The 13,855-nt window shown below is 43.5% G+C and overlaps 2 protein-coding genes across 2 annotated transcripts in view; both read left to right on the top strand.

The window, feature by feature from the left end:
- Positions 1-13,855, top strand: part of LOC119422272 (androgen-dependent TFPI-regulating protein) — a 25,423-nt gene that overhangs the window by 9,767 nt on the left and 1,801 nt on the right. The gene's annotated exons all lie outside the window — the stretch shown is intronic.
- LOC119410988 (eukaryotic translation initiation factor 3, subunit 6 interacting protein) lies at positions 814-13,683 on the top strand (the record flags this gene model as incomplete). Its single annotated transcript, XM_037677911.1, is given in 13 exon segments — positions 814-950; positions 1,967-2,009; positions 2,103-2,313; positions 2,424-2,503; positions 2,677-2,738; positions 7,672-7,741; positions 7,828-7,901; positions 8,119-8,290; positions 8,433-8,587; positions 11,660-11,830; positions 11,909-12,042; positions 13,235-13,408; positions 13,494-13,683. Coding segments are annotated over 13 exon segments (1,560 nt in total), but the record flags the coding sequence as incomplete, so codon positions are not given.

Raw genomic sequence — 13,855 nt, 5'->3', positions numbered from 1 at the left:
GTGGGGGGGCGGGGGGGGGGGGGGGGGGGGGGGGGGGGGGGGGGGAGCTGGAGCCCACAGGTGGGTTTGAAGGAGTCCGTCAGCTGCTGGCTGAGCACCTGAGGTGTGTACCTGCACAGTGCACACCTCAGGTGTTCGGTTTCATCCAGCTGCTTCCAAACCACAGCATGCTGATGTTCAGGCTTAGTGTCAAACTTTAACGTATAGAAATCTATATTTTGACTGTTTCTCAGCTTAAAACACACAAGGTGCACCACGTGCATGACACAGGACCACAGAAGAAGAACTGAAACACTAAAAACCGAACAAACTTAGATTTTTTTTTTAGGACTCACAGAATCAAAGAAGCATCTTCATAATTTAAACCCACGGTTCTTGTGATCTGAAACTGTTTCGGATCCTCTTTCTCTCTGACGCCACCTAACGGCGAGTCCGCCAACCAGCAAGTGTTCGTTCCAAATGAACGAATTCATGTTTTGAAAGGGTTAAATAAATTGTAATAAAGGGTAATTTAAGTAAATAAGTGCTGATTAAAAATACAATGTTTATTTAATATAATGAACAATAGGGTTGATAAAATAAAAACTGCAACTTTTATGCTTTTTAATCCCCCCTCCCCCCAAAAAATAAAGCTCATACATTCAATTATTAGAAATCATGTTCAATACAGAATAATTGTATTTATTTACTTATAATAAATTAAAATAACTTTCTGCTTTAAGTACAGATTTGTTTGCGAGCCATACCTCAAAAACATACACTTCATTTCCCATAATGCACAGGCTGCGTGTTACGTCACAGTTTTTCCGGATCCGGGTCTCCGGTCTTTTCAGCGCTGTCTGCGTGGTTTAGCGGCGTTAGCTTGCGGGGTACATCTTTTACCTTTTACTCCACTCTCGGACGGGCTTGGACTAACACCTAGGAGCATGTCGTACCACGAAGAGGAAGAAGTTAGTGGATATTTTCTCTAATAAAGCCGGAAGCTGCCGTTGAAATAACAACAAAACCAGATTTAGAAGCTGTTAGCGAAGTAGCATTTAAGCTAGCCGTGTTGCAGCTAACCGATGAACGAAACTGATAAACTAATTATTCTGTTTATAAATTGACTAAACTCTAATTATGCTGTTTATAAATTGACTAAACTCTCATTATGCTGTTTATAAATTGACTAATGAAATTTATCTTTAAGAGGATAGTCATATTTATCACTACCAGCTTGATGGCAGATGGCAAAATTTCTTTACGCTAACAAATGTTTTAGTTAAATTATTTTAAGCAACTTTATTTATAAAAGACATTTAAAACAGCAGCTGTTACCAAAGTGCTTGTTAACAAAGCATTTTTAAATTTCAGTTTAAAGAGCTTTACAGCTGTCAAATGTTGTCAATTGTATATGTTTAGGTAAAAAAAAAAACCTACAGTGTTTTAAATTTAAAAACTTATGTAAAAACGTCCTAAGTTTCCATAAATAAAAAAAATGGCAGATTCCAATTTATAAAACATGATTCTGATGAGTAACATATTAACTTTTTAATTGTTTAAAATCTGTTTTATATTAGCATAAATCTTCCTACTGCAGAACATTTTATTATTTCAACAATTTGCAAATGCTGGTTAAGAAATATGCAAATCATTCAAATGGGACATTTTTTTTTTGTTATATGCAAACTTGAAAACACAAATGAATGGTTTATTAAGTAGTTTTAAATGTTCCTTTCCACCTTCGGTATATTTGGTTAGTTATAATTCCATTTAAAGCAAATAATCTGACAAATCTGGTCACTTTTACCAAATGTTATAAATGAGAGTTCATGTTAAGTGCAATAAAAATATATATTTCTATGGAATGGCTCTGCTAGGTTGGAAAAATTAATCAGAAATGAAAAAAATTCAGGGTTAGCAAAGATTTCACCAGTCAGCACTGGTTGTAACGTACCTGATGTTATAATTATATTTTTCTCCCCAGTACGATCCTTACTCCTACTCGACTGACTATGATTTGCACACCGGTAAGTTTACTCATCTTTATCTGCGTTTTCAATTATTGACAGTAAAATAAATTCCCCTGGTAATATCGATGGCTGTTAAATCTGTTTTTGCAGGCGACCCCAAAGCAGACCTGGCCTTCGAGAGGCAGTACGAGCAGCAGACCTACCACGTCATTCCAGAGGTGATCAAGAACTTTCTGCAGTACTTTCACAAAACCGTCTCTGACCTGATTGACCAGAAGGTCTACGAGCTGCAGTCCAACCGCGTTTCCAGCGAGAGCATCGAGCAGAAGGTCTACGAGATCCAGGACGTTTACGAGAACAGGTTTGTTGGTAAACTTCACCTCCTTTTTGTGACGTTCCATTCTTTTAGAAGGAAAGACGAGCTGTGCACGTATGTCGCATTAATTTTGATTCCATCTTGTTCCGCACCAGCTGGAACAAATTAACCGAACGTTTCTTCAAGACGTCCCCCTGGCCTGAGGCTGAAGCCATCGCATCGCTTATTGGAACAGGTGAGAGTGATTCACAAGTTTTCTTCTTGCGTTTAGCTTAAATGATATTTGTTGGGAAATGTTTCTTATAACTTACATTTGTATCTGGTTGTTACTGATGGTAAAGTCTAGGAACAAAAAACATGTTGTTGGAGATGTTTATCTCATTAGAATTGTTTTAATTCGTTACACAGATGCTGTGTTTCTCATCCTCTATAAGGAACTTTATTACAGACACATCTACGCTAAAGTCAGCGTGAGTAACTCCACTACATAAATGTTTTCATCACCTTCTCACTTGATAAGTACCGTAATTTCCGGACTGTCGAACGCACCTGAATATAAGCCATGTCCACTAAATTTAAAAATAATAATTTTGAACCTATATAGGCTGCGCTTGTTTATAAGCCGCAGGTGTCCACGTTGTAAGATGAGGTATACCGGCCTTTATGTCACAGTTTTTTACATAATTTACATGCCCTGCGACTTATAGGCTGAAACGACATATTTATTAATTTTTTTCCATATTTATAAACCAATTTTTGACAGATATATGACCGTTTTCATTCATTGACTGAAAAAAAATAAGAGCAGTCCCATTTTCAGCCACTTGATGGCAGGAGAGTAGTAATAGCTGTTCTATGAGAAAGGGTTCTCTGCAGACCAGAAGTGGGCGTTTCTGGAGGACAAACACTGATTGGCTGTATCTGCTGCTCTTTAGTTACGTCAGCTCTTTTTTAAAACTGAAGGCTTCTAAGAACCAGCGTTATATCTGCTGTCAAACACAAGAAGATTCTCTTGTTCTTGGTTGTAGCTGTACCTGAAACAGGTTGTCTGTGGTCTGGGTACAATGAAATATCAGAGTCAGAGTCAGAGTTTCTTTATTGTCATTCGCACCTCATGTGGTACATGTGGTGGAGCGAAATTATGTACACAGGGTCCCAGTTACATCCAACAATAAAATGTATAAGAAAAACAGTAATAACATCTAAGATATGAACTAAGAGAAACATCAACTAAATATACACTAAGCACTCATAACATAAAACATTGAACATCACCACAAACATGAACATGAGTCTGTGAGCAGATGTGCACGCATGAACACATCAACATTGAAACAGATCAGCAGCAACATGAAACAGATCAGCAGCAACATGATATGGTTTTTCACAGTGATTATTCTAGTTAGAGATTCATGAGTCTAACAGCCTCAGGGTAGAAGCTGTTCCTCAGTCTAGTGGTTCTACACTTAATGCTCCTTAACCTCCTTCCTGAGGGGAGTGGGGCAAAAAGTGTGTGTGCTGGGTGGGTGGGGTCCTTCATGATGCAGGTGGCCCTCTTCCTGCATCTGGAGGTGTAGATGTCTGTGATGGTGGGGAGACTGACTCCAACAGATTTCTGTGCAGCCTTCACCACTCTCTGCAAAGCTTTTCTTTCTGCAGCTGTGCAGCCTCCATGCCACACGTTGATGCTGGAGCACAGGATGCTCTCCACTGCACACCTGTAGAAGGAGGTGAGGACTGAGCTTCCCAGACCAGCTCGTCTCAGCCGTCTGAGGAAGTAGAGTCTCTGATGAGCTTTCTTGATCAGGCTGGTGGTGTTGTTGCTCCAGCTGAGGTTGTCATTCATGTGTACACCCAAGTACTTGTAGCTGGAGACCACTTCCACCGCAGATCCTCTTATGTTCAGGGGGGTGTAGGTGTTTTTGTTCCTTCTGAAGTCCACAATCATCTCCTTTGTCTTCTTCACATTGATGTGAAGGTTATTCTTTCTGCACCAGCTCTCCAGGTGTTCCACCTCTTGCCTGTAGCTGGACTCATCATTGTTTGTGATGCATCCCACCACCGCTGTATCATCTGCAAACTTTACAATGTGACAGCCTGGATGGGTAGCTGCACAATCATATGTGAGCAGAGTAAACAGGAGGGGGCTCAACACACATCCCTGAGGAGAGCCAGTGCTGAGGGTTATGGTGGAGGAGGAGAGGTTGTGGATCCTCACTAACTGTGGTCTGTTTGTTAAAAAGTCTAGTACCCAGTTGCAGATGGAGGGGCTTAGTCCTAGTGTGGATAGTTTGTCCATCAGGGTTTGGGGGATCATGGTGTTGAAGGCGGATGTGAAGTCCACAAAGAGCATACGGACGTAAGAGTTTTTCTGCTCCAGGTGGTTGAGTGCAGTGTGGACCACAGAGGAGATTGCATCCTCTGTTGATCGGTTCTCACGGTATGCGTACTGATGAGGGTCCTCGTTGATGTTGATGGTTGTTTTGATGTGAGTTATGACCAGTTTTTCGAAGCATTTAGCGACTATCGGGGTGAGGGCCACTGGCCGATAGTCATTCAGACCAGTCACTGTAGAGCTTTTTGGGACTGGGATGATGGTGGCAGTCTTCAGGCAGGTGGGAACTGTCTCCAGGGTAAGTGAGGTGTTAAAGATGTCTGCCAGCACCTCACAGAGCTGATCAGCACATTCCTTCAACACTTTTCCGGGGGATGTTGTCTGGGCCAGTTGCTTTGTGCGGATTAATCCTCCTGAAGGTACTCCTTACTTCTGCTGAGGTCACGCTGAGATGCTCTTCATCCGGTGGTGAGGTGAGTCTGGTGCTGGGTGGTCTGTTCGGGTCTTCAAAGCGTGCATAGAACTTGTTGAGGGCATCAGGCAGAGATGGGTCTTTGGGACATTGTTCACTCCTTCCTTTATAATCTGTTATGCACTTAATGCCCCTCCACATGCTCCGAGGGTCTTGTGAGATGAATTGACCCTCGATCCTCTTTGCATATGTGGCCTTGGCCCTCTTAATACCAGCAACCAGCTCTTTTCTTGTCCTACTCAGCTCCTCTGAGTTTCCAGTCCTGAAGGCAGTGTTCCTGGCTTCCAGCAGGGTACGCACCTCTGCATTCAGCCAAGGTTTTCTGTTTGGGTAGCTTTTAACATATCTGATAGTGGAGACTGTGTCAGTACATGTACTAATGTAACCCAGTACTGAGGATGTGTATTGGTCAAGATCAAGCGAACCTCCATTTTCAGCAGCTTCTCTGAAAACCTGCCAGTCTGTTCGATCAAAACAATCTCTCAGTATGGGGCCACTGTCCTGGATCCAACATTTAACTTTCTTTTGAACCGGTCTGGAGCGTCTCAGCGGGGGCATGTAAGCAGGAGCCAGGAAGATTGAGATGTGGTCTGACAGTCCTAGGTGGGGGCGGGGTTCGGCTTTGTATGCATCTTTTACGTTCGTGTAAACACGGTCCAGCGTGCGGTCTCCACGTGTCGGAATCGTCACATGCTGATTAAAGCTTGGGAGACAGTCCTTTAGATTCACGTGGTTAAAGTCTCCGGCTACAATGTAAAGAGCCTCGGGGTGTTTGTTCTGCAGCGAGCTGATGATATCATGTAGCTCCTGTAGTGATTCATTAGCATTAGCGTCCGGAGGAATGTAAACAACTGTGATAAAAGTCACTGTGAACTCTCGAGGTAGATAATGTGGCCGACATTTCACTGTTATTTGCTCCAAAGCCTTCGAGCATGAGCTATTTACAACAGTACAGTTCGTGGACCAACTTTTACTCACGTAAATGCACACTCCGCCCCCCCGTGATTTCCCCGTTAGCTCGCTGCAGCGGTCCGCTCGAAAAAAAAAGTCTGTCATCCAGCTGGAAGACTGAGTCCGGCGTTTCACTTGTAATCCACGTTTCTGTGAGGCAAAGCACTGCACACTTCTTCATCTCTTCTGAGGCGCCCGCTCTCAGACGAAGTAAATCCACCTTGTTGTCCAACGAGCGGACATTCGACAGAAAGAGAGACGGCATGGGGAGTTTACCGGCTTTAGCGTTAGCTCGTAGCCTCACCATAACCCCCGCCCGGCATCCTCTCCTTGTATATGAAGTATTGTATATGAAGCATCTGAAGAGAAACCTGCTCCTATTTGTCAAAAAGTCTGGTCTCAATTAAAGATCATGAGTCCTGTGACGAGATAACGGCTCAAAATAAACACTACAAACAAAATTAGCTCGTTAGCAGTTCTTCTATAAGATCTGATCTATGAAAGGAGCTGAAACATGGAGTGACCTTTAAAATGAGAGACAGCTGAGGAAGTTAAGCAGTAAACAGAATACCTGCTCCAGGTGCAGAAACCTGACAGAAACTGACAATCACTCATCTGCAGCGACTGATTTAAAAGTTGAACAAGAAGTTTAAGGATCATTATTATTTTGGTTACTTTATTTTTCTTTCTTTATGAATTGATTGTAACTATTGTCACATTTTTCAACAACCAAAATTGATTTTATTTTTTTAATGTAATGGCTAGGTATTAAAAAAAACATTTAGTTCTCCCCACTACCCATTTATGTTGCTCTTATTTTGAAATGTAACCGGAAGTTCTGTGTTAAAAGAGGCAGAAAGAAAAGTTATGGAGACGCCGCTAATGTTGAACCAGTTAACACCATAGACATAATATATCTGTGGCACACCAGACACGCCCATTTTCCTATAGTCCAATCAGATGTGGCCCACCAGACACGCCCATTTTCCTATAGTCCAATCAGATGTGGCCAACCAGACACGCCCATTTTCCTATAGTCCAATCAGATGTGGCCTTCCAGATACGCCTTCTGAATTTGTCTGCAGAGACACCTACTTGGTTGTATCATGTAATGGGTAAATGTGGCTATAATGACAAATTCAAAAAAGTTCAAAACAAAAACAACTGGACTTTATTATTTTGTCTTGAACTTTTTTGAATTTACCATGTCCTGGATGACTGAGAATCTTCACCATCTATTAATGACACAATCGGCCTGCCATAGTCCCCCCACCTTCATTTTGCTCGCTGCTTGGAGCTACGGTCAAACCAGCTGCGCCGCCCTGGTGAAATGCAGGTACCGTATTTTTCGGCCTTTATGTCTCAGTTTTTTTTTTTCATAATTTACATGCGCTGAGACTTATAGGCCGAAGCGACTTATTTTTGGATTTTTTCCCATGTTCACAAACCATTTTTTGGCTGATGTATGACCTGAGTTCTTTAGCCCGTCAAAAAACAAACAAACCATATGTTAGCCGTATCATTGTATAACCCGCGGGATTCAAAGCGTGTGGAAAAAGTAGCGGCTTATAGTCCTGAAATTACGGTAACTGTTGAAACGTAGGAAGTGTCTGGAATTGTAAATATAATTTTGTGTGTTTATCAGGGAGGACCCACTTTAGAACAAAGATTTGAGTCGTATTACAATTACTGCAACCTCTTCAATTACATCCTCAGTAAGTTTTGTTTCTCTTATCCTTTACCTCTAGTATATATTTCCTGTTGATACGTTTGTTTGATGGGAATGTGTGTCTGTAAACAGATGCTGATGGCCCAGCCCCCTTGGAACTGCCAAACCAGTGGCTCTGGGATATTATTGATGAGTTCATCTATCAGGTGCTTTTTATAACATGCTTTTTAAAGAGTATTGGTTTGCCGTATTAAAAACTGCCACAAGTGGTTAACAGAAGGCCATCTACCTGTTCTGTTGGGCCTCAGGTGTGTGGTATAGATCCACGCCTTGTTCAGATTCCTCATATTTAATCTGTCTCCTCTCGCTCCTGGAAGAAGCGTAGGCCCGACTGAAATGTGAAAACTGCTCTTTCTCCTGCAGTTCCAGTCCTTCAGTCAGTACCGCTGCAAGACGGCCAAAAAGTCTGAGGAGGAAATCGAGTTCCTGAGGAACAACCCGAAGATCTGGAACGTCCACAGTGTCCTCAACGTTCTCCACTCCCTCGTGGACAAGAGCAACATCAACCGTCAGCTCGAGGTCTACACCAGTGGAGGTAAACGACGAGTTGACAAACAAAACTGAAACGTTTTAGACTTTTCTGTATTTTCTAGGCCGTTTGTCATGAAAGGCCATCTCTAAACGAAGTCTGGACAAACTGCAAACCTTCTGACGTGCTGTCTTTTTGTTGGATCCAGGAGACCCAGAAAGTGTGGCTGGAGAATATGGCCGCCACTCCTTGTACAAGATGTTGGGTTACTTCAGCTTGGTGGGACTCCTGAGGCTTCACTCTCTGCTCGGTGATTATTACCAGGCCATCAAAGTCCTGGAGAACATCGAGCTCAACAAGAAGGTACGATCTCAACCAGGACCACCACTGTTTTCATTTTCATGAATCTGTCACGGCGGTCCCCAGTCCTTGTCCTCCAGGACCCGATCCTGCATGATTTAGGTGTTTCTCCGCTTCAGCACACCTGATTTCAACGAACGGGTGATTAACAGGCCTCCGTAGAGCTGAAGACCCGCTCAAGAGCAGGGGAAGAACTAAAACAGGATCAGGGCCCCCCAGGACTGAGGGCCACAGCTCTCACTGGTTTGTTTTAGTTCATTTTATTCTTTACAGTTAACGTTGGCATCAACGGCAAAATAAAATGTAAACAAAAGACTTTCAGGTTAAAGCATGAAATATAAACTGAAAGGTCCAAACTTCACCGCGACAAACGAACTGCTCTTATTTCTATATTTAAATATGAACAGTCTGAATTTTCATCGTTTTGTTAAAAACTGAAATTCTCCTTTTGTTGTAATCCAGTCTCAAGAGATTTGTCTTCAGAATGAGCAAAACAAAAACTATTAAAAACAAAACGGTGAAGACGGGAACAAAATGTTTTCACTTGTGCATATCTTATATTATTTATTAAATATATTTGAACGTCTGATTTCATGTTATTTTAGCTGCACGCATGAAACGCGCAGGTGTCGTGTTCGGATCCGTTCCCACTCCTGTCCTGGTCTTTCCTTTCAGCGTTTGAATTTAAAACCCCGGAGCGGAAAGGTCGGGGGGGAAACGGATCTGGACTCGGGAGCGAAACTTGTTGCAACACCGGCACAGCATGAACTAAACATTCAAACATTTATTCACTGAGAAACGTAGCAGACGACCTGTCTGACATCACAGAGCACAGCAGCTCCCAGCAAACCTTGTTCTGGTTCCCAGTCTCCATCACTCATGGTCTCATTCAGATGTGGTTGGCAAACGTTGACTTTCTGTTGTTCCTCTTCAGGTTAGCTTCAAGAACTCCCAGACTTGAGGCGCATTCAGTTTTTAAAACTTTATATCGTGACTCGTTTGACACGGACTCTGCTTAATCTAAAATTATACCGTAATTTCCGGACTGTTGAGCGCACCTGAATATAAGCCACACCCACTAAATTTAAAAAGGAAAAACCATTTTGTACATGTACAGGTCACACTTGTCTCTAAGCTGCAGGTGTTCATGTTGTAACATGAGACATTTATACAGAAATATTTTTTTAACCTTTTAATTAAATACTTACCGGTAGGGCTGGGCGATATCTCTATATTTTTAAAATATCGAGATAATTTTTTTTGCGATATAAGTTGAGACTATCTTGATATACAACGATATGGTGTAGAGGCAGCCGGCTCGGGACCTGAAAGTCCCAGGTTCGATCCCCGGTCACTGCATACCTCGTGGTGTCTCTGGGCAGCACACCTCATCCCCAAAATGCCCCCTGGGCACCACCTGGTGGTGGATGGGTTAAATGCAGAGACTAATTTTGCCATTGCATGGAAACATACAGTGATGACATTATTATTATTATTATATAGTTTTATACTTTGAAATTCTGCCATCTTCTTTCTACCAGGAGGCCCCCCCTCCTTCTACCTCCTCGAACACACACACACAGCCGCGCTCCCCCTCCCCTTCCTGCTTCTCCAGGAGGTGGGCGGACAGGATGAGAGGAGACGTTTAGCAGAAGTAAACGCAGCAGCAGAGTGTGTGAAGCTGCAGCTCCGACAGACCTGACTCCTTCCTTGACGTGAACCACGGTTCAGAGCTCATTTAGCCGTGCTCTGCCCTTTAGAGGAACAGAGAGAGGAAGTGCAACATTGATAAATCAACAGTTTATCATATCGCTAAAGATACGGTCCTTAGTGGCTAACAAGACGGCTAACGCTTTAGCCGTCTTGTTCATCTGACGGGATCGTATATCTCGTTTTTTTGTAAAAAAATATTGCGATAAGAATTTTGGTCCATATCGCCCAGTCCTACTTACCGGTAACATACAAATACGTACAGTAAATAATTTTTCATGAACAGTGCTGGTAACACGGCTGGTTTGAAAAAATATATTTAAAAAAGTAGCCTACCAGGAAGTCATTGATCGCTATCTTCATCTTCCTCCTGCACACAGGGAGGAGGAGGATGGAGGACAGTGTCCTCTGCATCACAGCAGCCTTTGGAAACCCGTTGGTGGAGGATTTTTTTTTTACTCTGCTCCACTGTCAGGATCCTCTGTCAGGATCCTCTGGCAGGATCCACTGGCAGGATCCACTGGCTTGGTTTTGACTCCGGAACAAAAACTTTGTTTCCCTCCCGGTCCACTGTGACCTGTTGGTTAATTTCATTGGTCAGATTATTTATTTATTTATACAGGTGGTCTCATTGAGTCACGAGGGTCCGCCCCCCAAGAGAGACGTGTATTGAGCAGCTCTGAGAGATCCCGGGTGTGACGGGGCTCAATGTTTTGGCTGCATGAAGCTCGTTAGCCCGTAAAAAAAACAAAAAAAAAAACATAAATTAGCGTCAGCGTTGTTTAAGATGCTGAGGAAACTGCTCCAGGTCCTGAACAACACCCCCCCCCCACACACACACACACACACACACGACACCCTGGACTCTAACCGCAGCACATTCAGACGTAGTCTGAGACCACCGAGGTGCTCCACAGAACGACACAGGAAGTCCTTCCTCCCTGTGGCATCAAACTTTCAAATGACATCAAACAGTAAATTAATCCTGCATCACAATAAACTCTTTAATGTTTCTGTCTGCACCGGTTTAGAACTTTGTTGATATTTTTATATCTTGTGTGATCCCTTGTGTTTGTTCCTTTGTACTGAAACTCTGGCACAACAATTTCCTGCGGATCAATAAAGTTCTGTCTTATCTGTGAACAAGCAGCGGCTTATAGTCCGGAAATGACGGTAATTCCAACATGACCCAAAGAGAGAGGGACTCGACGGATAAACTGTCATTTCAGATGAAACCGTTAATAGATTATTCATAAAATGGTTTGTCGATGTTAAAGTTATGATGTCATCATCTGTGCCGTCAGCCCTGGTCCTTCACGGATCCTGTTGGCGTGTTGACCTCGTGGTTTATCTCCTGTCGTGCAGAGCATGTACTCACGAGTTCCCGAGTGCCAGATCACCACCTACTACTACGTGGGCTTCGCCTACCTGATGATGCGCCGCTACCAGGACGCCATTCGAGTGTTCGCCAACATCCTGCTGTACATCCAGAGGACCAGAAACATGTTCCAGAGGTCGACGTATAAATATGAGATGGTGAGGAGGAAAACTGCTGCGCCGCTTTCTTTCTGTACGACTTCTGTTCTGACGACTTCCTGTTTGAAACGTTTGTAGATCAACAAACAGAACGAGCAGATGCACGGCCTTCTGGCCATCGCGCTCACCATGTACCCGATGCGCATCGATGAAAGCATCCACACCCAGCTGAGGGAGAAGTACGGAGACAAGATGCTCCGCATGCAGAAAGGGTGAGACGCTGAGTCCTCTCATCGAGCCAGAGTTGTCCTCTGAGCAACATGACCACGAGTGTGCGCTTTACCGTCTGCATCCATTTCACTAGTTGAGCCTTTTCAACAGCATTTCAGCTCCTCCAACATCTGGAAGCCCCGCAGAGAGCTTCTGAAGAACAAAAACATCTGGAGCTCCTCAGATTTAACAAACGCAGCTCGACTCCGCTTTTTCTCTTGGAGCAACAGGACAGTGGTGAGAGCAGCTGTGTTGTCTGGTCTGGAGACAGAGACATGGACAAAAAGACAGGAGACAGAACTGGAAGTGTCAGAAATGAAGATGTTGAGGTTCTCCTTAGGAGAGACAAGGATGGAGAAGATCAGGGATGAGATCATCAGAGGTACAGCACAGGTTGGACAACTGGGTTAGAGAGGACACGTCCAGAGAAGGGACAGTGGTTTGGACATGTCCAGAGGAGGGACAGTGGGTATACTGGTAGAAGGATGTTAGAAATGCAGCTGCCAGGAAAAAGACAAAGAGGAGATACATGGATGCAGTTAGAGAGGACATGGAGTTAGTTGGAGTGAAGACAGAGTGAGGACAGAGTGAGGACAGAGTGAGGTGGAGGAGGACTCACTGTGGAGACACGTGACGAGGGAGCAGCAGGAAGAAGACACAATCCCCTGATGTAACCAGTGTGCTGGTGTGGACGTGAATGGTTTCGACTCTAAAGACTTGACTTGTTTTACCGGAAGGAAAAGATCTGGTTGTAAAAAGTTTCAGACACTTTGGAGATAAAATACAACGTTGGAAAGAATCAAATGAAAAACTTTAATTTCTCCTTCACTCAAAAGCATTTACAGGTTTAATGACCTGGATTATAAATGTATTAAAAGTGATTAAAACATTTTTATCATTAGTTCCTGAAATTTGGTTGTAAACATCAATATTTCAAATACAGCATTTAAGGAGGACTTTACAGTTCCTCCAGGACTCTTGGAAGAACATTTATTTAAGATTACCAACAGAAATTGTGCTTTTTAGCTGTTTTTGTTTGTTTTTCAGTTGATTTCAGGACAAACTTCCTTTAGTTTCTTACTGAAACGTAACAATTGAAACTCGGTTGAAGACCCAACACGTTCTTTTATTGTTACTTGGACTGTTTGTGTGTCGGCTGCAGCTCCTCACCTGCTTCTCCTTCTCTAACCACAGAGACCTGCAGGTGTTCGAGGAGTTGTTCAGCTTCGCCTGTCCCAAGTTCCTGTCCCCCGTGGTGCCGAACTACGACAACGTCCACCCGGACTACCACAGGGAACCGTTCCGGCAGCAGATGAAGGTGTTCGCTGAGGAGGTGCAGCAGCAGGCTCAGCTCTCCACCATTCGCAGGTAAACAAACTGTTCTCCAGATGTTTGAAGGTGTTGCAATGTTTCCGTTGACCTGTGAGCGACGTCGCCTCCTTCTGCCCTCCAGCTTCCTGAAGCTGTACACCACCATGCCCGTAGCCAAGCTGGCGGGGTTCCTGGACCTGACGGAGCAGGAGTTCCGTATCCAGCTGCTGGTCTTCAAGCACAAGATGAAGAACTTGGTGTGGACCAGCGGCATCTCGGCGCTGGACGGAGAGTTCCAGTCTGCTTCTGAGGTCGACTTTTACATCGACAAGGTGAGGCCGTTTGTTAAAGTTCACTGAGGCGGTCGGATCAACTTTGTCTTCAAAAGTTTCTTCTTCCAAACATCTCATTTTTAAAAATCTTTTTAAACATTGAAGCATTCATAAGTTGACTTTATACAGATGTTGTTGTCTAAATGACTTTATACAGATGTTATTGTCTAAA

This window comes from Nematolebias whitei, chromosome 1, assembly GCF_014905685.2.
Source record: "Nematolebias whitei isolate Nwh7 chromosome 1, NemWhi1, whole genome shotgun sequence".
Classification (NCBI taxonomy): domain Eukaryota; kingdom Metazoa; phylum Chordata; class Actinopteri; order Cyprinodontiformes; family Rivulidae; genus Nematolebias; species Nematolebias whitei.
Note: the sequence above shows the minus strand (reverse complement) of the source record. Positions and strands in the feature narration are given on the sequence as shown.